Source organism: Plasmodium malariae (genome assembly GCF_900090045.1).
Source record: "Plasmodium malariae genome assembly, chromosome: 8".
NCBI lineage: Eukaryota > Apicomplexa > Aconoidasida > Haemosporida > Plasmodiidae > Plasmodium > Plasmodium malariae.
In genome coordinates, this window is record NC_041782.1 from 647061 (window position 1) to 673712 (window position 26652).

The 26652-nt window shown below is 26.3% G+C and overlaps 7 protein-coding genes across 7 annotated transcripts; 5 read left to right on the forward strand and 2 right to left on the reverse strand.

Annotated features, from left to right (window-relative positions):
- Positions 1-896: 896 nt before the first annotated feature.
- On the forward strand, positions 897-3259 carry PmUG01_08022700 (PPPDE peptidase, putative; the record flags this gene model as incomplete). Its single annotated transcript, XM_029004379.1, has 8 exons — positions 897-1101; positions 1371-1430; positions 1696-1769; positions 2138-2208; positions 2385-2425; positions 2674-2765; positions 2989-3071; positions 3235-3259. 8 exons carry the CDS (start codon positions 897-899, stop codon positions 3257-3259), a joined length of 651 nt encoding a protein of 216 aa, XP_028861073.1.
- Positions 3260-4586: 1327 nt separating this feature from the next.
- On the forward strand, positions 4587-7529 carry PmUG01_08022800 (conserved membrane protein, unknown function; the record flags this gene model as incomplete). Its single annotated transcript, XM_029004380.1, has 8 exons — positions 4587-4663; positions 5533-5605; positions 5748-5804; positions 5975-6039; positions 6186-6286; positions 6551-6615; positions 6802-6926; positions 7286-7529. The coding sequence occupies 8 exons, from the start codon at positions 4587-4589 to the stop codon at positions 7527-7529; spliced, it is 807 nt and encodes a 268-aa protein (XP_028861074.1).
- A 287-nt stretch (positions 7530-7816) lies between these two features.
- PmUG01_08022900 (conserved Plasmodium protein, unknown function) lies at positions 7817-9170 on the reverse strand (the record flags this gene model as incomplete). The annotated part of the gene is made up of 4 exons (XM_029004381.1): positions 7817-7945; positions 8243-8294; positions 8398-8464; positions 9077-9170. The coding sequence occupies 4 exons, from the start codon at positions 9168-9170 to the stop codon at positions 7817-7819; spliced, it is 342 nt and encodes a 113-aa protein (XP_028861075.1).
- Positions 9171-10916: 1746 nt separating this feature from the next.
- Positions 10917-13830, reverse strand: PmUG01_08023000 (rhoGAP GTPase, putative; the record flags this gene model as incomplete). Its single annotated transcript, XM_029004382.1, has 5 exons — positions 10917-11390; positions 11626-12473; positions 12804-12916; positions 13318-13431; positions 13742-13830. The coding sequence occupies 5 exons, from the start codon at positions 13828-13830 to the stop codon at positions 10917-10919; spliced, it is 1638 nt and encodes a 545-aa protein (XP_028861076.1).
- Positions 13831-18815: 4985 nt separating this feature from the next.
- On the forward strand, positions 18816-21485 carry PmUG01_08023100 (RING zinc finger protein, putative; the record flags this gene model as incomplete). The annotated part of the gene is given in 3 exon segments (XM_029004383.1): positions 18816-19652; positions 19667-19840; positions 20517-21485. 3 exon segments carry the CDS (start codon positions 18816-18818, stop codon positions 21483-21485), a joined length of 1980 nt encoding a protein of 659 aa, XP_028861077.1.
- Positions 21486-23634: 2149 nt separating this feature from the next.
- Positions 23635-24294, forward strand: PmUG01_08023200 (conserved Plasmodium protein, unknown function; the record flags this gene model as incomplete). Its single annotated transcript, XM_029004384.1, has 1 exon — positions 23635-24294. One exon carries the CDS (start codon positions 23635-23637, stop codon positions 24292-24294), a length of 660 nt encoding a protein of 219 aa, XP_028861078.1.
- A 1501-nt stretch (positions 24295-25795) lies between these two features.
- PmUG01_08023300 (conserved Plasmodium protein, unknown function) lies at positions 25796-26134 on the forward strand (the record flags this gene model as incomplete). The annotated part of the gene is made up of 1 exon (XM_029004385.1): positions 25796-26134. The coding sequence occupies one exon, from the start codon at positions 25796-25798 to the stop codon at positions 26132-26134; it is 339 nt and encodes a 112-aa protein (XP_028861079.1).
- Positions 26135-26652: the final 518 nt, after the last annotated feature.

Sequence of the window (26652 nt, forward strand, 5' to 3'; positions counted from 1 at the left end):
CAAAAGATAAATACAAAAAATAAATACACAAAATAAATACAAAAAATAAATACAAAAGATAAATACAAAAGATAAATACAAAAAATAAATACACAAAATAAATACAAAAAATAAATACACAAAATAAATACACAAAATAAATACACAAAATAAATACACAAAATTAAAAACGCACATTAAAATACACATTTAAACACACATTCAAACGCACAGTAAAACAAACAAAACACCCGAAATTTATAATTTTTTAAAGCATCCTAATTTTTTAAGTACATTATATTTTTTTCGTGGTGTGTTTTATTTAAAAGAAAAATCTGTTATATGAAATATATATAAATACCACTCATTCATATTTATGGGGTAACTTTATTTTTTTTTGCGTTCTTTTTTTTTATTTTTTTAATTTACATATCTGTACACATATATAAACGTAAATGTATATATATGTATACACATGAACGGGTATATACTTAAACATATGTACACATGAATGTGAATGTACGTAAATGTATATATATACATATGTGTATGTGTATGCATACTTAAGTGTACCTAAGGATGTGTATGTATATGTATTGTTGGCTTTTTTAAATTTATGTTTAATCATTTTTTTTTTAGAAGCATTCTATTATACACTATACGTAATACACTATACGTAATACACTATACGTAATACACTATACGTAATACACTATACGTAATACACTATACGTAATACACTATACGTAATACGCTATACGTAATACACTATACGTAATACGATATACATGTATATATCATATGCGCCCATATATATACCCATACATACAATATACATATATGTACGTGCTTATAGCTACCCCTTTTCTTTTTTTTTTTTGTCCTAATTTATTAAAAAATAACGAAGTTACACATCAATGAAGAAAAAAAATCGTGTAAATCATAGCAGCAGAGAATGTATAAATAAAGCAGATAAACAAAACTTTATTGAGCAGGAAGAAAATGCAGAGGACAATAAAATACCTGACCCTGATTTTAACTCTAGCATGGTCTATTTAAATATATATGATTTGGATGCCGTTTCAAAAGTTGTTAATACTGTAGCTAGATCAGTAGGAGCAGGTGATATAACATGAAAAGCATCTATACATACGGACTTATCGTATATATGTGCTTACGTGTTGTTCTTTTAACATCCTCCTTTTGGACCTTTTTTCTGTCCTTTTCAGAAATATTCTACTATTTTTCTAATTCTCTTCTAACAATTTTTTAGCGCTTTTCTAACTACTTTGTAACGATTTTATAACATTTCCTTAATAATTTTATAACTGCTTTCTAACACTTTTCCAACTGATACCTTTTTTTTTTTTTTTTTTTTTTTTTTTTGTTAGGTGCCTTTCATGCTGGTGTAGAGGTATACGGATATGAATACTCTTTTGGGTATGTAGTAGGTTAAAAGGAAAGAAGATAAAAAGATTTTCAAAATGTACAAGTTTTGAATAATGTTGTAATACCACAGAGTTATAATACAACAACGCTAAGATGTTTTTTCTTTTTTTTTTTTTTCCTGAATAAAAAGTGCTTAAGGAGAAAATTATTTCTTGTTCATTTACACTGTTGTTATAATTGCTACACCCACATAAGACACATAATTTTTATTCCCTCCTATAGAAACTGTATGAGCAACCTTTTCTTTTTCTTTTTTTTTTTCGACAGATGGTGAAACTGGCGTAACAAAAACAAGCGCTCGCTATCATCCTTATCATGTATACCGTGAAAGTATTCCTATGGTAATTTTTTTTTTTTTTTTTTTTTTTTTTTGCACTGTCAAAATTGATTATACATTGAAAAGTGCATTTGTGTATAGGTGCACGGATGGAAGCATATGCATATGTACACACACAAACATACATATATATATATATATATATATATATTTTTATATGTTTGTATGTATACATAACCAATGTATAATTTTTTTTTGTAGGGGTAAAGATATTTTGAATAGGCGCTTCCAAACACATTCAACAGATGATATTCTCGTGTTACATACTCTTCCTTTCTATTTCTTACTTATTTTTTATGAATTTTCTTTTCTTTTCTATTTACTTTTTTTTTTTTTTTTTTTTTTTGATTAAGTAAAACTCCATTAACAAAGGAAGAAGTAGATCTACTGGTGGAAGTAATGAAACTGCAATGGATAGGAGATACCTATGATATATTATCCAGGTAAAGGCGCATAAGAAAAAAACTATTGTAAGAAATTTAAGCATATGGGGAATTTTAATTAAAAATAAAAAGAAATAATTAAATAAATAAATAAACCGCACACCAGAGTTAAATGTACAAATGTATGTACTCATATGTACACATACGCATACATATGCACCTTTTCCTATTCTTAGAAATTGTTTAAATTATGCCGACTATTTCTGTAATTTGTTGGGTTAGCATACTAAAAACATCAATCCATATATTGCACACATTTTTATGGAATTATTTAATGTACAGATGAAACATGTTCATTTTGTGTTTTTCTCATTTGTTCACCTTTTGCCCATTTGTACATTCCTTATTTATTCCTTATTTATTCCTTTATTTATTCCTTATTTATTCATTTATTTTTTCCTTATTTATTCATTTATTTTTTCCTTTATTTTTTCCTTTTTTTTTAATTGCAAAATGTCTCTTCAGACGTCGGCAGCATACCCGACTGGGTAATGAGTTTACAAAAAAAAGTCACGTGGGTAAAGTCAAACTTAAATGTAGCAACTACCAAATTGAAGGTTTGGAACGAAAAGGAGCAAAGAAGTAGCATTCGAGTGTAGATATGTGTATGTATGTCGATATGCATATGTGCGCGGACATGTATATTTGTGCACGTATACGTATATGTATACGTATATGTATACGTATATGTACATGTACATGTATATATATATATATATATATATATATATATATATATATATGTAACATATAATGTATAACTTTTTTCTTTTCAAAAAGGAACTGAACAAGGCAGCTGGAATACCGACTGTTATAAATTATATAAAGAAAAAGTACAATGAAAACAGTGATGATTACGAAGGGTAAAGAAATTCGTAATTCCTTTTTCTGCCTTTTATTATTATTATTATTATTATTTTTTTTTTTTTTTTTTTTTTTTTCATATATATATATATATATATATATTATATATATAAATCAGATTATACCACCTTTTCCCCCCTTATTTTGAATTGTTTATTGCAGATTTAAAGTTACTGTGAAATCATAGTATTTTAAATTTTTTAATAATTCTTAAAAAAAAAAAGAAAATAATAAAAACAAAAAAAAAAAACAATATTTATTTTTTTTTTTTTATTAATATTTTCTTTTTTTTTTTATAATTTTTTTTTTTTTTTTTTATAATTTTTTTTGGTGCGAATTTTTATTTGTTCTGCTAATACTATTATTTTAATCCGAGAATTTTACAATTTATAAAGAATAAATGTAGATGATACATATATTTATGTAAAAACCATGTACACATACACTTTTAAATCATTGATTTTTTAATTATTATTTTGTGTGTTGTATACATTATACATATTTTCCTTTAATATATTTTAGCTCCTTGTTTTTTTTCTTGTCCAAAAATATATGCATTACGTATACACGGTAAATGATTATACATACGTACATATATATGTACACAATCTGTGTACACATTATATATACGAAATATGTATATATATATATATATATATATATATATATATATGTATTTACATACACCCTTATACATTTATACATCTTTTAGTTTTTTTTTCTTTTTTTTATACATTAACTCATGTATGTTTTTATAAAAAAAAAAAAAAAAAAAAACATAAAATTGTTGTTTATTTTTTACGTGAACGTTTATTGTATTTTAAAAAATAATATGACGATAAAACTGAAAATTAAAAATGATTCGAAAAATTAAAAATATTTAAGCTATTTTTAAATACAGAAGAAGAGAAATGTAATGACAATCCTATATAAGCATATATGAATATGGTACAAAAAAAAAAATCAACAAAAAAAGTATAATAAATGTGCTCTTTGCCAAATAGTCAAGAATATTTGGCCAACTAAAAAAAAAAAAAAAAAAAAAAAAAAAAAAAAAACATAAGAAGATAGTATAATTCTTCGTATTAAATACTTTAAAAAGTTAAAAAAGAATTGAAAAAAATGTAATGAAAAAACGGGTACACAAAAAAGTACATAATATTTTATCTTTTTTAACAATTTATACATTTCTCACTTCAATAATGAAAAATAAATGGTGTACCTTACTCGTATGCACATATATATATATATGTATATATTTGTGTTCAAAAGATTTTAAAGCGCCTCTGTGAATATACAAAAATTGAAAAGCATAATTGTATCATTTATTTACCCCACTTTTAATGCATCATATATGTATGCATATATGTATATATATATTTATATATATATATGTATAAACATTAGTCCCAGTTTATTAATACTCTTCACTTTTACGAATAATACAAGTATATAATTTACTATTATGTAGAAATCTTTGCAAATTAAATTACGTGAAATTAAGATATAAAAAAATGGCATTATTCCATTTTGTTAATTGTTCATTAACGGCCTTTGTTCCTTATTATATAATATATGATGGATTTAAGCTGTAAGAATTATTTAATAGACATACGTATAATTATGAAAAAAGAAACAAATATGAGCAAGCAATGTTAATAATATCACTTAATTAAACACACAACCCTTGATTACTAACAGTTTGCGTGAACAAGCAATGTTAATAGTGTTATTGAAGCATCGTTAATAATAAAGTAGTGTTAATAAAGTAGTGTTAATAAATCAGTGTTAATAAATCAGTGTTAATAAAGTAGTGTTAATAAAGTAGTGTTAATAAAGTAGTGTTAATTAATCAGTGTTAATAAATCAGTGTTAATAAATCAGTGTTAATAAATCAGTGTTAATAAATCAGTGTTAATAAATCAGTGTTAATAAATCAGTGTTAATAAATCAGTGTTAATAAAGCAATGATAAAAGAAATGATAAAAGAAATGTTTATAATAGTGTTTATTTAAGCAAAATGTTTAAATGTTAAGAATTTACATGAACAAGAAATGACAAAATTAGTTTTTGTTTAAGCATACCGTTTATGTGCTAAACATTTACATGAACAAGCAATATGAAAAATTATTTTTTTTTTTTTTAAGCACACATATTTTAAATGATAAAACTTCACATGAACAGGACATCAAAAAAAACGATAATTATTAAAATTTTTTTAAAATTAAGAAAACATATATTTGCAATTTTTAATAACATATAATATTATATATACATATATATATAGCAATTTAACTGATAGCACAAGAAACGAATTCAAAACTAGCTCATACATATGACAACAATAAAATTGCGTTGAATTAAGATATAAATAATATGCTTTATATATACATACACTATATATAGGTTAAAAATCACGTATAGTTAATTTTTTTTTTTTTTTTTTGGACATTTTATTAGGTCAAAAAATGTAGGATCTACAAAATTGTTTTTTCTTGTTTGTTTTTACTATATCATATCTCAAATGTTAAAGGTTACACTTAATTGAGAACATTACGAAAAATGAAAATTTTAAGGAAAACTTCCCAAGGATAATTTCATTATATATATAAATATATATATAAAAATAAATATAACCTCACACGTACATGAACATTTAATATACATGTTTGCAGCTGTTCGCCCTGGCATTCTTTTCAATAGGCCTCCTACAAAATATGAACCTTTTCAATGTACTCTTATCACAACATTGTACTTCTAAATATAGTTCATGTATGTGTGCGAGTATGTATATATATATATATATATATATATATATATATATATATATACACGCTTATACATGTACAACCATATACACATGTACATGTGTTCTATAAATTCGCCGCAAATACCCTTTTAGATAATATTTCAAGAGTCGGCAAATATTATTGACCTAGCTGGAATATACTACGTCCTAGTGCATAAGTATAACTAAATATAAAAGAAAGAAAAATAATTAACAAAATAAAAGCTTTTGCGTATGAAAATATACTTATTTACGCGTATTTACGCTTAATTATACGTATATATACACACATATGTGCATGTGCACATGCAACCTAATCTCGTAGGCACACTAATACATTTAACTTAAAAGAGAGGATATTATCAGTAGGACTCAGTTGGGGATTTTATGAATCGATGGCCACGAATTTTTTCCCGTTTTTCATGGGTTACATAAATCTGAATGTACATTCTATTATTTCTCTTTTCTTTTTTTTGTTTTTTCAATTCATTTTTCCTCATTCAGTTTACTCTCTCTTGTTTTTTCAATTCATTTCTCCTCATTCAGTTTACTCTCGTTTTTGGAACTCGTTTTTCCTCATTCAGCTTATTCTCGTTTTTGCAACTCGTTTTTTCTCATTCTGTTTTCCTTATTATGTTTTCCATATTTTTCCATTTTGTGTACATTATTTTTTTGTCAAATTATCTTTAGGCGGAAAATCCATGGATTTCTCTTTGAAACATATCTATAGGTCCATATCAGCTAATACCTTTTTGGTTAGTCCTCCATATTTATTCCTATACATATTCATATGCATATGCTACGTACGTACATACATCTTGGTGTATGCTTGCATATTCGTATGTGTATACATATCTATCTATGCAATGGTATAAACGTTTCGCATGAACAGGTCAAAACCATTTTTGTGTATAACTCTTTTTATTTTATTCCCATTTCAGTTTTCCAATTTATCCAAAACCTGTTTATTATTTATATGGATAAAAAATGTACAGAATAAAAAAAAAATTAATTTGGTTAATTTGCTTTTGATGTACTTTACTTTTATTTTGCCCCTCGCGAATAGGTAAACAAATAAAAAGAAGAGTGAAAAAAAAAAAAAAAAAAAAAAAATAAGTAAAATAATACAAAATTATGCAAAATTATGCAAAATTATGCAAAATTATGCAAAATTATGCAAAATTATGCAGAATAGTACAAAATAAAGGAATGACTTTTTTGTTCATATTCCCTTAACTTGTTATGCAATTAATGTACCACATCATTCAGCACATTTAAAATGTGTAAAAAAAAAAAAAAAAAAAAAAATGCTAAATGTTAATTTTTTTCTTTTTTGTAAATTTTTTTTTTTATTCATATATTTTTTTTTTTAATGTTCATCATTTTGTTCTTTTCTTTTTCGCATTTTCCCGTTTTCTCTTCAAGGATCATATTAATTCATGAGGATTTATTTGACTATAGAATGCTCCTTTATTTATTCCTGCAGCTCTTTGTTACTCTATTTTTGTCCTTTGCTACTAAGAGCATGCTGCATATGAAGTTAAGTAGCGTTGAACTGAGTAGAGAAAAGAGTATAGACATTGATAATAATGATGATGTTGATAATGAAATGAATAAAGAACTAAAGAAAAAGAATAAAAAAAAAAGGAAAAGTTTAATTTACAGGTAAACGGGAATTAAATGATACAGCAAGTTTATGCAAAGTTTTATTTTGTACAAATCGTTAGAATTGCATTACACAGGTATGTACACGTACACATACGTATATACGTACATGTATGCATATATATACATATATAAATACCCATATACATATACTTGCGTATGCACAGTTCTGTAGTCCAGAGGCATAATAATCATTAAAAGACGTATAATGATAATTTTTTTTTTTTATTTTATTTTTATTTTATTTTTATTTTATTTTTATTTTTTTTTTTTTTTTTTTTTTTTTCCATTTTATTTATTTTTATTTAATTGCACGTATTTGCAATTTTGTTGTGTAATTAGTGAATAGTCCCCGTAGTTGCATAGAATATATTCTGTTTCTTTTTTAGTTCGAATTCTTAAGTTCGTGTTAAATTCGTTCTAAAAAGAGTAGAAAAAGGAAAGAGACGGAATGTGTAGCATTATGCGTGTGCCCATGTTTGTATGTGCCTATTTATGAACAAATACACACACATAAAAGAACAAACGTATGAATGCGTTCATATATCTACATGTGCATATATTCGTATATACAATTATACATATATACTTATATACATATATATATATAAATATATATATATATATATATATATATATATATTTCTGTCTGTGTTTAAGCTTTCGTTTGATTTAAATTCCACTCCCCTTGGGGATGTACGTATTTTAAATCTTTACTTCTTGTGGAAGTAACTCCTTGACGCACTTTTTTGTTTTTGTTAGTAAGTCTCTATAATGAAAAACAGAAAATAAAAACAATGAGATATTATTTATAAATTGATATACATACGTGTTTAACTTGGTGTACTTTTAAAAAAAAAAAAGAAAATTACGAGAATAAGGAAGCTTGCTTGACGGCATGTTCATAGCTGACTTCATCGTTATATTTTAAAGGAATGCCTTATGTTCATTTAACAAGGGAAGCATAAAAATAGTTTGTTTATTTGTTCGTTTGTTTATTTGTTCGTTTGTTTATTTGTTCGTTTGTTTATTTGTTCGTTTGTTTATATGTTTATTTGTATATATGTATGTGTGTTTGTTCATTTGTTCGTTTGTTTGTTCATTTGTACGTTTGTTTCTTCACTCCTTTGTTCGCTCATGTGTTTGTTTTTAACTGACTATTCATATTTCTCGCATATAAATTATATTATGTAAATAACGACTTCACTAGCTTAGTCACTGGATCTAGGTATTTTGCCATACATACATTTTCAGTCATTGCAGATAAATATTATTCTGATTCTTATAAAGTTGCTTACATTCTTTTTTTCGTTTTTTTACTTATTTATATAACTATGACGGACTATTAACACATACTACTAAACATATGTCTAAACACTTATTTAATGTGCATTTATTATGCTTCAATTAGGACATCAATATGTATATATATATATAGATATAGATAGATATATAACACCTCTCATACTGGAACGCATTTTTTCTTTTAATATGTACTTGAATCCTTTCAAGTATTTACTAATTTTATTATTTTTTTTTTTTTTTATGTACCATCTAAATTTATTAGGACATAAGAAACGATAGAAGAATTATTGTTCATCCAGGCATTTAAAGATTCACTTATTTCACTTGAGGATCCAGCCATTTTGTTTTATTTTATTTCATATGTTTTCCTTTATTACACTTCATTTATTTTGCTTTATTTTATTTACATTACTTTGTTTATTTTATGTAAATTTTTTTTCTATATTTTTGTTCTTTTAAAAATATTGAAGGTTCTTACAAAATTAAAAATGAACAAGGGACACAAATATGTATGCTGACTTTCTGCGTAGTGTAGGGGGAAGAAGTGAAAAAGTTAAATGCACATATAGGTGCACGTTCATGTAGGTATAAGCAAATGCATACACATATATACAAACATGCACACATATACAAACATGAACATATATACAAACATGCACACATATACAAACATGCACATATATATATATATGTATGTGTAATGCAGTTTATTCTCAAAAAAAAAAATAAAAAAATAGTAATGTGTCATTTATAAAGATGAATATTTTTCACCAAAAAATAAAATAAAATAAAAAATACAAACGTGTGTTTATAATCATGTTATAAGACCTGCAAATACGCTAACGCACATTTATGGAAAGGCTAAAAGTTAGCTGCGCATAAACAAACTAGTAATATTTCAATCAAATAACACAGGAAAGAAGCGGTAAATATATATTCACATATATGACGAAATGATTAAGTGTAAAACACAAGGTATAGAGATTTTTCCAAAGGTGGCATAACAGCATAAATGAGGTTTCTCTCTCTGAATTATATATATATATATATATATATATATATATATATATATATATATATATATATAATGTTGTACTCACATATATGTACTCTTTATTTTTGTAAAAAAAAATCAACCAGATAAAAATTTTATAATAATAAAGTTTGAGAGCCCTTTCATAACAATTAATAATGGAACATTCCCCGAACTTATTTCTTAGAGTGCTTTGGATAAGATAAAAAAATAGAATGTTTAATGTCGTTCTTTATTAATTCTGCGTAGTGCTATGCAATAATTAATACGAATATATATATACATACGTATGTGTGTATGCTGGGGTATGATTCTTTCTTTTACTTACATTTAAAAAGGTCTACAAATCTGTCCTAATTAAAATCTTCTTTTTTTTTTTTAAATAATAATTTATGTTCACAGTTATCCAGTTCACATTTTAACCTTCTCATTTTTACTTTGTTTAATATAAGAACCAATTTTTTACCCATATACGTGTATATGTACTTCTATACGTATATGTACTTCTATACGTATATGTACTTCTATACGTATATGTACTTCTATACGTATATGTACTTCTATACGTATATGTACATCTATATATGTACATCTATACGTATATGTACATCTATATATGTACAGTCTTATGGTAACCTCTGCCTAAAATGTACGGTACCATAGCTTCGGTATTACAAATTTACTACGCATTTCGGTTAATACACGTTCCTCCTTCTTGGTTAGGTGAAATGAACTATACATCCAGTAGCAGTTATAATACATAAGATTTATAAGTTCCTTTGACGAACCAACATTATTTTTTCCTTCTCTCTCGCTTTAGTTTTAATACTGTGCTTCCAAAACTAGGTAAACACGTATGTTCACGAGATACAATCATTGAATAGGAAAAAAAAAAAATTACAAGGATTAAGTCGTTCTATTTAACTTTATGTACAACTTTACTCTTTTTCTATTATATTATGTTCCTCCTCTTTGTTTTATTTATGTTACTTATTTTTTTTCTTCCTTCCCTCATTCTTTATCAAGGCACAATTAATAAAATGTCACTCACTACTATTCTTTTAATTCCTCTCTTTTGAAATTAACCCTTTTACTGTTTTTCCCCGAATTTAATTTATTCTTAGACTCGTCCTTCGATTCATCCTTCGACTCATCCTTCGACTGCTCCCCTGTGTCTTCCACTGTATCTTCCATTGAGTCTTCCTCCGATTCATCGTCCTCAGACCCTTCGTCCGAATTACCATCCAAAATTTCGTTTTTTAATTCGCTTTTTTTTTTTTTTTCTTTATCTTCTACCTTTTCCTCATCTCCTGAATTCAAAGAAGTATTCAATAATGCACTTTTATCAGAATCCCTTTCCCCCTCACTACTACTATGTTCACTCTCTTCTCCTTCCTCCTTTTCCTCCCCCTCTTCTTCATTACTTGAACTATCTGATATCTCTTCCTTTTCTTTACTCTCCTCCAATTCGCTATCACCCTCGCTCATCTCAGAGCTGTCGCTGTCTGTGTCGTATATCTGTGGATTCTGAAAAATGAAAATGAAGCAAACCAATATTCAGTATAACATGATGGAGTAAAACACGATTGAGCAAAACGAAGAACCACCAAATCAATACAAAGTATCACTAAATAAGTACAACATACAACTAAATGAATACAAAGTACGACTAAACAACAGCAGGAGCAACAAGGACGAAGATACAACAAATTCCCATACGCAACTAGCATATGCACACGATGAATGGGGACAACAAACACACCGTCAAAATTTCCGGAGTCTCTATTAGCATCTGAAGGCATTTATTTGCCAAGGGTATGCACTCTGAAAAAACTGCATTTGGAATTCTCGGTCTAAAAAATGTAGACGAAAATATTTTCGCCAGAGTTTCTATGGTCATATTATTTTCACTTGAATGGATAGATACAGTTTTAAAAAATTTTAAAAGGCACAGTAAGCATTCCTTAACTCCTTGTTCTAATTTATTATATAGTTTAAACAAGTTAGCTCTTATTACTTTATCTGATGCTGATACAATTTTTAAATGATATAATCTAGAAAAAGCATCTTTACCTAATAAACCATGTTTCTGTGTATCTAGAAAAAGTCTAAAAGAACAGACCAAAGAAGGAATATTGTTAAAGTCTGTTGTTGGCTCACCATATTCTATATCTCCAACTATACCATATAAAGAATTTGCATCTGTTTGTAAATAAAATAAATCTTTTGTATTTATAATTTCTGTTTTAGTTAAATGACTTAAAAAATCTACAACAATGGATGGAATATATTTAAACTCTTTATATCCTTTACCAAATCGTTGGCATAATATTTCAAGATCAGAACCAAAAACTGAAACTGGTTTTTCTCCTAATAATACTTCTTCATTTCTTTGTACTATATAAGGAAAATGTCTTAAGAAAATTGTCGGATTCACATTTAATTTTAAAAATAAGTCTTCTAACTTTTCTATATATTCTACTTTTTTCCAAAATTTTGCTGATACGAATGGAGTTATGATCGTTAGCACAGTTTTGGACAAGAATCCACTATGAACCAGGTATAACCTCTTCAAATTCTTTTTGTATTTTCTCGGTAACGTGTCATACCCTATATAAGCAGCACAAAAAAAAAAAAAAAAAAAAAAAAAAAAAAGGTAGGGGGGAAGAATTATACACATAGTGGTGTAGCGAATGGGCGATCAGGCTAAGCAGTGAAGAGACAATGTGGGGACGTGTTCATGGGACAAAGATTTTCACAAAAATTAGAAGCAGACTAAACCATTTAAAGAATAACAAAGCTATGTATTTCTTTATTTCTCCAGATTCCTTATTATAGTAATTTCAGATATAACTATTATTATAACCACTACTTTTGTTGATTGCTTTATTAATTTGTTTTTAATGTTTTTCTTTTTCTTTTTTTTTTTTTTTTTCTTACACTGCTTGGCATAGGTATAAACTGCATCATTCAACCAATTCGTATGAGTTTCGCATAGTATCAGCACATAGTTTTCCTTCACTACTGGGTCTAACGTCATTATTGCATATCTCCTATAATGTGAAAATGAAAAAAATAGATTTATGATTCATAATGAATATATTTCAATCAGTTAAAATTTTAGCTTCTTTTTTATGCATTTTTTTTTTTAAATGTAATATTCAAAATGTGCACAAAAGTAAGGGATTTAAATTTTTTCGAACGCTCCTTTTTCTTCACTCTCTTTTGCGTCCTAATTTTGTAAAAGGTCCTCAATGCACGTGTAGACATTCGTAGACATACGGATGAATAGATGTATACACGTGTGTATATTCTAGTATATGTACGTACACTTATATGCATGAATGTGCGCTTTTATGCATGAACGTATGTAATGTCCATCCACAAAAGTAAGCGCCATGTAGTCATGCTAATAACAATATTGTAATCTTTCGATTTGCAAAAATCCATTTACAGTGTTTTCTCAGGGTCGGCCCCAGATGATATTATAAAACAAGGGATTAGTAAAACGATGTGCGATCCGTATCCATCTTTTCCTATCACTTTAAGTAAATCTGTCTTATATAACCTATTATAAAACGAACGGTTTACATTTATGTAAGGATAAAGAAGTACAAGTATAAAAAATTTATTTTTTGACGAATACTGAAAAATGATTGTCGTGAATCCGTACAAAACAGCATACGTATATATGCCCTGATGTGTGTATTATGTGTACATATATGCATGTATATACATATACACATATATACACATATACACATATATACATATACATATATACGCATATACGCATATATACATATGTATGTTTACATGCATGTGTGATAAAAGAGAAAATAGTTTATCTACAATAAAACACACAAATTTTTTGTTACTCATCAAAATTTTCCGTATAAGATTTTTTCAGCAATTTTTCGTATTCCACCAAAATTTCTTGAGGAACTTCAGCATCGGAGTCTAACATTTTTTGATCGGCACTTGAACAAAGTTAAATTTAAAAAAAGAAAAGAGAAGAGAAGAGAAAAAAGAAACGAAAAGAAAACAGAGAAAAGAGAAGAGAAAAAAGAAACGAAAAGAAAACAGAGAAAAGAGAAGAGAAAAAAGAAACGAAAAGAAAACAGAGAAAAGAGAAGATAAGAGAAGATAAGAGAACAGAGAAGAAAAGAGAACAGAGAAAAGAGAAGAAAAGAGATCAGAGAAAAGAGAAGAAAAGAAAACAGAGAAGATAGAAGATATGAAAAAAGAAAGGAAAAAATAGAAGTTATGAAAAGTAAAACAGGAAAAGGCGTTCACACAAAAATAATAATGGGAATATTAGTACGCGCAGAAACAGAAATGTGCTTATGCATGTACATGTAAAACCAAAACATCCTTATAATATGATTTGCTAAACAATGTTATTTCATGCAATGTTTATGATTCGTTCATATTTTTTTTAACAGCTTATTTTAAAATATGTTAATAAGTGAAGTGTTGTCTTTTTTTTTTTTTTTTTGTCCCTAGTCAAGGGGGTACTTTATTTAATCACACTACATATCATATGCTGTTTGCACTATTTTTGCACAGCTTTTTTTACTGTCTTGCGTTATTTTCTGTTGTTTAACGATTTTGTCTCTTCGCTCCATGTACAATTTTTTGAAATAAAAAAAAATATTTGCGTTTTCAAAAAGGGTAAAATATAAAATAAATATCAGATAAGCAGTTAAAATGTGCTGCGGTTAAAGTACTATGCGGTTAAAAATTGCAAATATAAAGGTAAAAATTTTAAATGCATTCTTTTTAACATTATACTTTACTCAAATGAACATGTATTTGCTGAAGGCAGTTTTTCTGCATTTTAATTTTTTCTTCTCTTTCCACAAGATAGCTAAGATCTTACAAAATATAAATATATACGTACGTATATATATGTATTATATATATGTGTGTATGGTGGATGTTTTTCACTTTTTTAAGAGCTTAGTGAAAATAACTACAATTATATACAAGCATCGTAAATACAAAAACAATATTCCTTATTGTTCAGTATACTGTTCCTTGATGATGGCCCCTATTTTTATAGCAATTCTTTCGCAAATATTTTACTTATAAGATTAAAATGCAGACCTATATCGCGCTTTTGGAATTTAATAATTCATTCCACATTTTATCTGTTTTTTATATGGCTTTTATTAAACTTTTTAACTTTCCTCTTTAAATAAAACTCAAGTTAAAATACTGGCACTTATATATATGTGTATAAGTCGAAATTATGTACTTGATGAAATTTTTAATTTTACATTAAGCTTTTTTTAAAATTTCGTGAAATATTTACACAAAAAAAAAAAAAAGAGAAACACTTATATATGTGTGTAAACACATGTACACATAATTAAATATATGTGCTTACATGTAAATACAAGTGAGTATAAATAAATATATATATATATATATATATATATATATATATATATGTATATATATACACATACATGTATTATATAAGTGTAAATTCGTGAACTCATACCGTACAATGGTAAGCATTTTAAAACATCTGTAAAAGAATATATATAAATATATGCTTACATAATATGCTTTTAATATTTACTGAGAGTAAAATTACACGGTTACACACACAATATTGAAAAAATGCAGAAAATTCTCCTTATTTTTTAATTTTACATTAACAGTACATGCTTGATATTATAAAAAGAAAAAAATATAATTTTCCTTGTGCTTCTTTCTTATGACCATTTTACCCATATAATTGATGTTACGTTCATTTTTATTTTTAATTGAATGTTTATGTACGGGTCATAAAATGGGATACTTTTATTCCACATACAAAGTATATATATATGTATGAACTTATGTATTACTATGTAGGTGAACTGTTCATAAAAGAATGAATAAATTGGGGACAAAAATATGTACTATTCATGTAAATCACCCCAAATGTCCTTACCTATATTATAATCACTATTTCGCTATATATATATATATATATATATATATATGTAGAAGCTAACTTTTCCAAAGAAAGAAAACAACCTATTTTTTTATATTCCGTTTGGGGGAAAAAAAAAAAAAAAATTTTAGTGATTATTTTAGTATGTGTATGTATATGTATATGCAAATTTACACATGTACATAAACATTTACAAGTGTACATATTAACATACCCATTTCTTCGTTTTATACTTTTTAAACGGTTGTATATACATATACATGGGGTAAAAAAATAAAAAGAATAATTTAAACAAAAATAATAAAATAGAAAGAAATAATAAAATAAAAAGAAATAATAAAATAGAAAGAAATAATAAAATAAAAAGAAATAATAAAATAGAAAGAAACAATAATATAGAAAGAAATAATAAAATAAAAAGAAATAATAAAATAGAAAGAAATAATAAAATAGAAAAAATAATAAAATAAAAAAAATAAAAAGAATAATTTAAACAAAAATAATAAAACTAAAAAAAATAAAAAACAGTAATGAAACGCGGTATTATAAAATTTAACAAAATGGCCAAATGTCAGTGATACATGGACAAACAAATAGTGGAATTAATATTTCCCTTCAGCAAATTCCCCCAACATTTAATTTTTTTGGCCAAATGATTACAGAAATATATTCGCTTAACCCATTATAAAAGTTTTAATATTAACATCGCGAATATAATTTTACGTTATTAATATTATTATTATTGTTCTTTTTGGTTTTATAATGTCCCTATTTAACATGTTTATATAAAAAATATATTAAAATAGATAGAACAACATCGTAATGTTTTCAACCAGCTGATACAAAAATGCATCATAAAATACAATGTACAATACAACGTAAAAGGCCAAGTAAAATACAACGTAAAAGGCCAAGTAAAATACAACGTAAAGGGTACAGTAAAATACAACGTAAAAGGGAAAGTAAAATACTGATTGCTTTACTAATCACCTATTAGAAAAATTCAAAAACGCTCAAAAAAATTAAGCAAAATGAATAAAAATTTTTGAAATTAAAAAAGATTAAAATAACAAAAATTTAGACGATGATGAAAAAAATACATCTTAATTTTTTACTTTTATTCTGTTTACCTTAATCATGTATAATTTTTGCTACCATTTCTTTTCTTTTTCTTCTTTTTTTTTTTTTTTTTTTGTTTGCGACATATGTTATAGGCAGTGGGTGCGTATAATTGTAAGCAGCGTGATTTTAAAATGAAAGTGCATAATTCATTTTTATAAAATAAACTTTTTATTTTTACATAGAATACTATTTTTACAGATTTAAAGAATAACTATCAATTTTTAAAAATATATTTATAGAAAAGGAAATTCTAATGGATAACAAAAAAAAAAAATAAAAATAAAATAAATATAAAAAAACAAAATAAAACAAAATAATATAAAATGAAACATAAAAGGAATAAAGTAGAAAGATAGAAGAAAAAAAAAAAAAAAAAAAAAAAAAAATAGAACAAAACAAAATAACAGCTTTACACACCAATGCTTCATACAATTTGTAGACTCCATAAAAAGTTTTTTTCGAAATATTATTTTTCCTTTTTTTACAAATTTTTTTTTTTTTTTTTTTTTTTATCCTTCTATTTTTTTAATAAATATATGAAACATTTTATGTTAATATTTGTATTTAAAAAAAATAAAATAAAATAAACAATAAAGATAAAGATAAAGATAAAGGTAAAGGTAAACATAAAAATAAAAATAAAGGTAAAACAAAACTAAAACACATTATTCCCCTACTAAACAATACAATGTTGTACATTTTTTGCTTTTAAAATAAGATGTAAATTTCTACATATATTTTACGTTTTTCTGCCTTACCGTTTTGTTGTTTTTCTTTTTTTCTATCTGTTTATTTTTGCTCCGTCTGTATATTTTATTTTATTTTGTGCTATTTATTTTAATAGTATACAACTTTATGCGCTTAAAAATAAAACAGCACTTTTCAATTACCGATTTACTGTTGCCTCCTTTGGGATAAGATGAACTATATAAGAGAAAATATAACAAAAAGAAAAAAAAAAAAAAATAGAGAAAAATAAAACAAAATAGAATGATAGAAATACTGCACATACACATATTTAATTTGAATAAAAAGAGTAATCTCTCTACATTTATAATTTTTTTTCCTTTTTGTTTTTTTCCCAAATGCATCTGCTAAATTCGTGCGAATACACATGTTAGAATAATTTTTATATATGTTTATTTAACTTTCCGCGAAGAATGCAGTTACACTTATACATGTGCTACAACGCGTAAGCATAAACAAGCCCATGTAATGATAACGTAGGATTAGTGATTAGTCTATAGTCATTCCAAAAAGAAAGAACACATATATATATACGTATGTTCATTTATTTATTTATAACAATTTTAAGAAACAAAATATTTTACGCCTTTTTTGTGAAATTAATTCTTCGTTTTAAATTTTCATTTTAAATTTTTGTTTTAAATTTTCGTTTTAATTTTTTTTTTTTATTGGGGTATCACTATCTGATTAATGGACAAGTACTACATATATATATATATATATATATATATATGTGTGTGTGTGTGTGTGTGTGTGTATGAATATATCTGCGTGTTTACACGTATGTACGTAAGTGTGCATATTCCCATATATTTATACGGGTCTCTTTTTTTAAATAACATATAATTTCTTTTTTCAAAGATATGATGGTGTAGTAGTTTGAAGTAACGCACGTTTGTTTTGTTTGCTCACATATATACTCTGGATCTGCAATAGGGGAAGAAGTATATTTATGCGTATACGTTTGTACACGGTCGTGTAGATGTGTGTATTTATGTGTACCTTTGTATACCTAAGCACGTATGTACACCCATGTATGTATATGTACACATATACTTCTCTTTACCCACATACAAATGTGCATATTCTACCGGCTATTCATACTTAGTGAAAGGAAGACATGAACATTCAAAATGGTGGTGAGTAGACGCGGAGAAAGTAAGCACATGCTCTTTCTGAACAGTGTTAATTCAAAAAAAAAATTAAATATAACAGAAAAAAAAAATATTTTGGAAAAAGTGCACATACTACCTATAAGAAAATGTGTTTCAAATTTCGATGAGTTGTACAACAAGTTGAATTTATTAATTAGTGACAGACATGTTTTGTATGAAGGATTTATTATTAGCATAAAAAAGGAAGAACATATCTATAATTTGGACAAGACTAATCAAAATGAAAAAGAATTAGGGTATATAAATACAGTACATGAAGAAGAATTAAATAAAGAAAGCGAAGCAAAAGGTACCATAATGGAAACAAATAACCAAGGCATCTTTGTAAATATAGAAAAGAGGAAGAGTAATAATATGCAAATGATAGTTCAAGAAGAAAAGGAAAAAACGAAAATATTAAATGATAGTCAAATTTGCCTGTATAATCATAAAAAAAAAAAAGAATATTCCAATTCAAATAATGATGTTGAATATGTCGTTGTCAACTGTGTACCATCGAAAGGAATACTAAGTCATGATACTTTAATTTATACTGATGGAAAATATGCAGATAATTTATCGAAAATTCAAATATTAATAATTAAAGACAGAAACTATAAAAAATATGAAAAAAAAGTAAAAAAAAGATTTTTTTCTTTAAAAAAATATTTATTTAAAAAGAGCAACTATATTTTTAATGAAGCCATATCCTTAATACCATTTTATTTTGATTGTTTTTCTAAAAAATATAAAACGAATAAACAGCATGAAAATAATATGTCAATACAAAATAAAGATGAAAACGTATTACAAGAAAAAAAAAAAAAAAAAAAAAAAAAAACCTCGTCTTAGAACAAATTTTTTTAACTTATCTATATCCATACTTCAAGAAGAACAAGAACAAATTATTTTATTGCGGAAAGTTATTCATCATAAACAATTTTTCTTTTCTTGTTGTAAAAGTTGACTCAGACGTGAAAGTTGGATTCATCGACGATAGAACGGTTGGGAACGAAATGAGCGTTTGCTTGCTTTGCAGCATTGTCTGCTTCACAAAGAGAGTGCACTATTTGATTTGATTTTATTACTTTATTGTTTTATTACTTTATTGTTTTATTACTTTACTGTTTTATTACTTTACTGTTTTATTACTTTATTGTTTTATTACTTTATTGTTTTATTACTTTATTGTTATATTACTTTACTGTTTTATTACTTTATTGTTTTATTACTTTATTGTTATATTACTTTACTGTCTTATTACTTTATTGTTTTATTTTATTTTTTTGCTTTGTCTTATATTATTGATTCTTTGCTAGTGTTGTATGGGTGCTGCTGGTGTACGTACCTTTGCGTAAATGTACCTACGTGTGCATGTGCCTTCGCATGAATGTACTTAACTGTGCATGCAATATGCACTGCAAAATAAGGCGGAAATATTTGTAGTTATTTATGAGGAATGTGCAAGTGCGGAACTTCGTCTCTCGCCTTATTTTTGCTTCAAATCTATTCTTATGATTAATTTATTAATTACTGCTTCGATTACTGCTTCGATTACTGCTTCAATTACTGCTTCAATTACTGCTTCAATTACTGCTTCAATTACTGCTTCAATTACTGCTTCGATTACTGCTCCAATTACTGCTTCATTTACTGCTTTATTTACTTCTTCCTTTTTAGGAAATCGTCCTGAATGCAGATTCCTACGACCACTATAACAACGTGCACATAGTGCCGCTGTACGACACACTGCCAACTACATATAATTACGATTTGTTTATGGATTACATTAAACCATATATAGAAAGGAATTATTTAAGTGTGTTTTCTATTTATGAAACGTTCTTTTATAAAGGAGTGCAATTTAAAATAATGGGAGTTGCCCCTGTGGATGTGAAATATGGAAAAGGTAGAATTAGTTGTAATACATTCATCTATATAGATGGGTCTATTAAACCAACCTTTTTTGATGTTATATCAAAGGAGTCAGTAACTTATATTAAGTGCTTGCCATTTGAATATAAACCTTATGCAATACTAAACATTTTACAACATCTAGATACGGACTCTTTGCTAAGGCTCTTTCCATCAGCGAATAATAGTTTACAGGACGACAACAATAACAATGATAGTAATAGTAGTAACGAGGATTGTAATGGCGAGTGTAATGGCGATTGTAATAGAAACAATAACAGAAACAGTAACTGTAATATTAATTGTAATATTAACTGTAATAATAATTGGAATAATAATTGGAATAATAATAAACGCGAAAAAAATGTGTTAAAAAATTTGACGAAACATAAATATATATTCAATAGATTAGGCAAAAATAACAATGACAATAAAAGCGAGGCGGGAAATGTGGATAGTATGGATAAAGGCGATGCCAAAGATGGTAATATCATTGACGGCAGTAGCGGTAATGGCAGTACCAACTGCAACATTAAGATTTCTAAAAAGAAGGGGGCGTGTGCACTAAGAAGCAATTTAATAAACGAACAATGCGCCGTATGTTTTGAATATTTTCAGGATTACGATAAATGCATTAAATTAACTTGTCTACACACATATCATTGGAAATGCGTAAAAAGTTGGTTTAAATTTAATTTAACATGCCCTTGCTGTCGACACACCATAGACATATAGACACCGTCCATATTAACAATAACAACATGAAATGCTCACAATTGTGCAAGTGAAAAATATGTAAAAAAGCAGAAAAAAATAAAAAATGATATATGCACATCATTCTCCATATATATTTTTATCTCATAATGTAGTTAGCGTTTTTATAAGAATACTTCTTATACATCCAAAAAATACAATATGCACAATGTGTTTACGAGAACTTATGATACCTATTTTTTTTTTTTTTATTATATTATTTATTATATTATATTATTTATTTTATTTTATTTTTTTTTGTATCTTTACATAGAGAGGGCGGAATAAATGTACGAACATTACTGCACCCATTATGTGTTCTCGGATTTCAAATAAAGACGAAAAGAAAAAAAGGAGTTCCTTTCGTTCGTTAATTTCTCGCTTTTGACGAAACGTATATATAAAAGGGTCATAAAATGCTTCTTTCTGTGTGCGCGCATACATATGAACATATATTATCCCCATACGACCACACACATACATACTAACATACATCCGTGTGCATATATGCATACATATATTTTTACCAATCCTTCCACGTGCACGTATAACTGTAATTCTAGTGCCTCTCTTTCTGTCAGAGGAGCAAAACCCGCTCAATAAAAAGAAACATTCGTAAACAAATGGTTAACAGATTAGGCGTTTTTAACTGCAGCGGTCAGCTACCTTTTTATCACTCTCAAAAAATTAAAAAATTGGAAAATTAGAAAAATAATAATGGAAAATTTGTAAAATAAAATTGGAAATTTTGGAAAATAAAACTTATAAATAAGGAAAGTAAAAATAAAAGTGATAAATTAATAAAATAAAAGTGATAAATTGAGATAGTGAAAAAATGAAATTGATAAAATGATAGAATGATAAAATGATAGAATGATAGAATGATAAAATGATAAAATGATAAAATGATAAAATGATAAAATGATAAATTGAAAAATGACGACCAAACAGGCATAGCAAACACTTGAAACATGGTAATTTAACGCAATAGAAAATTTCACGCCTTTATTGCATGAACAGCTGCAAATTTTACGCAAATATATAATATACCGATGCGAACATGTGGACAACGTAGAGTTTTACATTTTGGGAGAAAAAAGTATATACATACGGAACGTATATATATATATATATATATATTTACATATTTGCTGTGCGCATTTTACGGCTCATGGTCAATTTTGTTTTTGCTATTTTTGTAAAACTTATAAACAACATAAATTGTAATCTCAATAAAAGAGAGTGTCAGAAGAATATTTACTCATGACTATACTTTTTTTGCTAATTCATTTCGTACATGCAACAAAACATACATGGTATATATATATGTAGCACTTGTTTCTCCTATTTTTTTTTTTTTTCTTTTTATATTTTGAAAGCAAAAAAGCGCGGAACAAATTTTAAGATGTTTCCGTAGCAGTTTAAAAAAAAAAAAAAATTAAATTACTATTTTCCATTGGAGTTTTTAAGAAAGGTTAAAAAAAAATATTTACGTATACTTGTACATGCATAAATGTATATACTCACGTATGCATGTAAATATAAATAGATAAATAAATATATAATTATATAAATAAATAAAAAAATAGATCAATAAATAAATAAATAGATAGATAATTAAACAAATAAATATAAACATATTTATATGTGTTTATTTAAATATATACTAAGCATTAAATTTTCCTTTCTTCTAACTACACCAAATAGTGTTTATCCCCACCAAACTTTTTACGTTATAACCCGTTAACACGTTTATATGTACTCTTATACTTAACGATTAATAGGACCCTTCAGCAGTGTGTTCCTTGACGGAAACTGCTAAAGTGGTGAACTAACAGTACTGAACAGAAGCTATATCATGTGCTTATATTATTTTGAGAACCGAACATGCCAATAAAATCTTTTTAAAAGTTCGTGGATGTTTGCGACATATGATCCCTTTTTTTCTCTTTAGTTTTTTCCTGACGTTTTTGTTTTGCAAATGTTTGAATTTATTATTACGTTTGAAACAAAATAGTTAATGCATTCATAAGATCGGACAAATTTCGTAAAAAAAGGGAAATAAGACGAAAAAACCAAATAAAGCAAAGCGGCGAAATTGGGACAAAATAAAGGAAATTCAAAAAAAAAGATGAACTTCATCAAAACGTACATTTACGAGCAAGAATACACAAATGATGGAATAAAAGAATTAGAAAAAGACGCAAGAAGCTCTAAAGAAATAGATGAAAATAAAATATTAAAAGAATTACCAGAGTTTAAGAGAGATAACCAATTTTTAAGTTTATCTGAACAGCTAAATTTAAAAAATAATAATAATATACCTGTAAAAGTGGATGAGGATTATGGTGGTGATCATGGGAATGTGTATGGAATTCCTAACATAACAGAAGAATATTTTGAATATTACGAAAATTATGCAAAAAATGATAGATACAGTGCTGAAAAAATAAAAGAGAGAGAAAAAGAAGTACAGCACGAATTTAAGGAAGCTATTAAAAGTTACGTTCAAAAAAGAGGATTAAAAGAGGATGAAACAACATCGAACATTTTAAGAGAAGAAAATAATATTAATCTACGAGAAATTAAAAAGAGTATCATTAATAAAAAAAAAACAATTCCTGCCAAATTAAGTGTAAAAGCAATAATTAAAACAAAAAAAAAGAAAGAGTGCCTAAATTCGGAAGGGAAACCTTCACACCTTAAGGAGCTGGTGCAAAATCAAACAAGTAAAACGCAGGTACAAGAAAATTCTTTATTAGTTGGTTATTCAGATAATTCGGACAGTTAGAAGTGTCTAATATGTGTTACATCCAGCATATGTACAATTATTTTTTTTTTTTTTTTTTTTTTAAGTTTTACCCATGCGCTTTTTTATTAGTCCATAATTTTCCTTCTTTCAATTCGGTTCTGTAAAGTTGAGGTTATGCCCATTTTGCCAAACTGCTTTTCATACGTATATGTGTATGTGTATGTGTTTTTTTTTTTTTTTTTTTTTTTTAATTGAAAAGAGAACAACTTTAAGAAAATTTATGATATGGAAAAACAGAACAGTCATCATTAATAATACAATTCCTTATCTGTACCCGCTTATATTTTTATTTGTGCAGTAGTACCTTCCATTTTTTTGACCCCTTTTTGTTATCCATTCCATTTTATTATTTTATTCCCTATTTGCACTATTTTATGTGATAATAATTTTTTTTTTTAAGAATTTTAAAAAACACTTAACTAGTTGTAAACTGCATTTTTATGTAGCATATTTTTTTTAGTACTGTAACCCTTTTTTTTTTTTTTTTTTTATTTACGATCAGATTTAAATTATTACTATTAACATGCAAATTTCTAACGTTGTGTACTAACCTTTTTCATTTCAAGTAAATAAAATGAGATCCACGTCTTTTTTATTTTATATTATGCCATTCGCTCTGTCATTTGCATTAGCTTTGTCATTGACGTTAACACCTATAATGTGCAAACTTTTTGTTTAATCAACGAGCAATAACTCGTACACTATATTTAAGTAGTATGCATATACATATATATATGTACATGTACTTTTAGCTGGAAAAATAAAAAAAGGCTCTTAAGCGATTATCAAATAATACTGAAATAATTCTCAAATAATACTGAAATAATACTGAAATAATACTGAAATAATTCTCAAATAATACTGAAATAATACTGAAATAATACTGAAATAATACTGAAATAATTCTCAAATAATTCTCAAATAATTCTCATATAATTCTCCAATAATTCACAAAACTTCTTTATGTTAAAAAACAAAAGAGAGTACACCTATGAATTCTCACAAAAATTTAAATAATTGCCTCAGCAATATTTAGCTAAATATTTACGTGAGCGGGCCACACAGCTTTATATAACGTTCTACCTGTTTATTCATGCCTTTAGTTATGCTATATATATATATATATATACATTGATATAATATACCTATATGCATGTACACAGTTGTGAAAAAACGTTTTCCCTCGATTGATATACCCTTGTGAAACGCTATTTCAGACGCTCCAGTTTTTTTTGTAGTGCAGCACATAAAACTCTTTTTTTCCTTTCATTTTTTCCTTTCTTTTTTTCCTTTCATTTTTTCCTTTCATTTTTTCCTTTCTTTTTTTCCTTTCATTTTTTCCTTTCATTTTTTCCTTTCATTTTTTTCTTTCATTTTTTCCTTTCTTTTTTTCCTTTCATTTTTTCCTTTCTTTTTTTCCTTTCTTTTTTTCCTTTCAATTTTACGCAAAATTTTGCTTACACTGTAATAAAAACATACCATGGTTTTAAAGGATAAAAGGAAAAAAAAAAAATCGTCAAAATATACGAAAAAAAAGAAGGCAACTAACTTCACGGAAAGAGAAAATAAAGTAAAAAGTATGTACAGCAATGAAAAAGAATATTACGATGAAAGCGGTTTACTAAATTATGATAGTAATGATGATGTTTTAATTAAGAATGAAGAATTATGTTCATATATGCTACAGTCAGGTGATGAATTAGACAAAAAAAGTGAAAAGGAAAAAATGAATTACTCAAATATAAATAAAGGAGAAGAACAGCACATTGATTTTTTATTAACATCGATAGCTTTTAATATTCCGTTGGGTATGATTTAATTTGTTATGCATTTATATAACTTCACCGTATGTTTGCATAAATAAATACACCTACACCAATATAAGAATAACCATGAAGTCTCAACTGTGTACAGGTGAATTACATTCGGATAATTATGGCTCCCGAAGAATTCTGCAACGCGCATATATATATATATATATATATATGTATATATATGCGTACATGCACACACAAGTATAAGTCCCTATATATGTATGCATGAGATGATTCTCTATTTAAACGTAATAACATTGTTTGCCTTCGTATGAGTACATATACGACCTATTTTACTTATCACCCTGAGAAAAAAAGCATATACATTGTATAAATTTTTTGATTAGCATATTCCTTTTTTTTTTCCCCCGCCACTTTTACGTATTTTGTTTTCGCACATATTTTTCACTCAATTTTCACTTACATTTTGAATAAATATTTTTCGCTTTCTATTTTGGCCATTACATTTCGCTTTTGTTTTTTCACCCAACTGTTTTTCTATTTTGTGTGTCCCTTCCATATA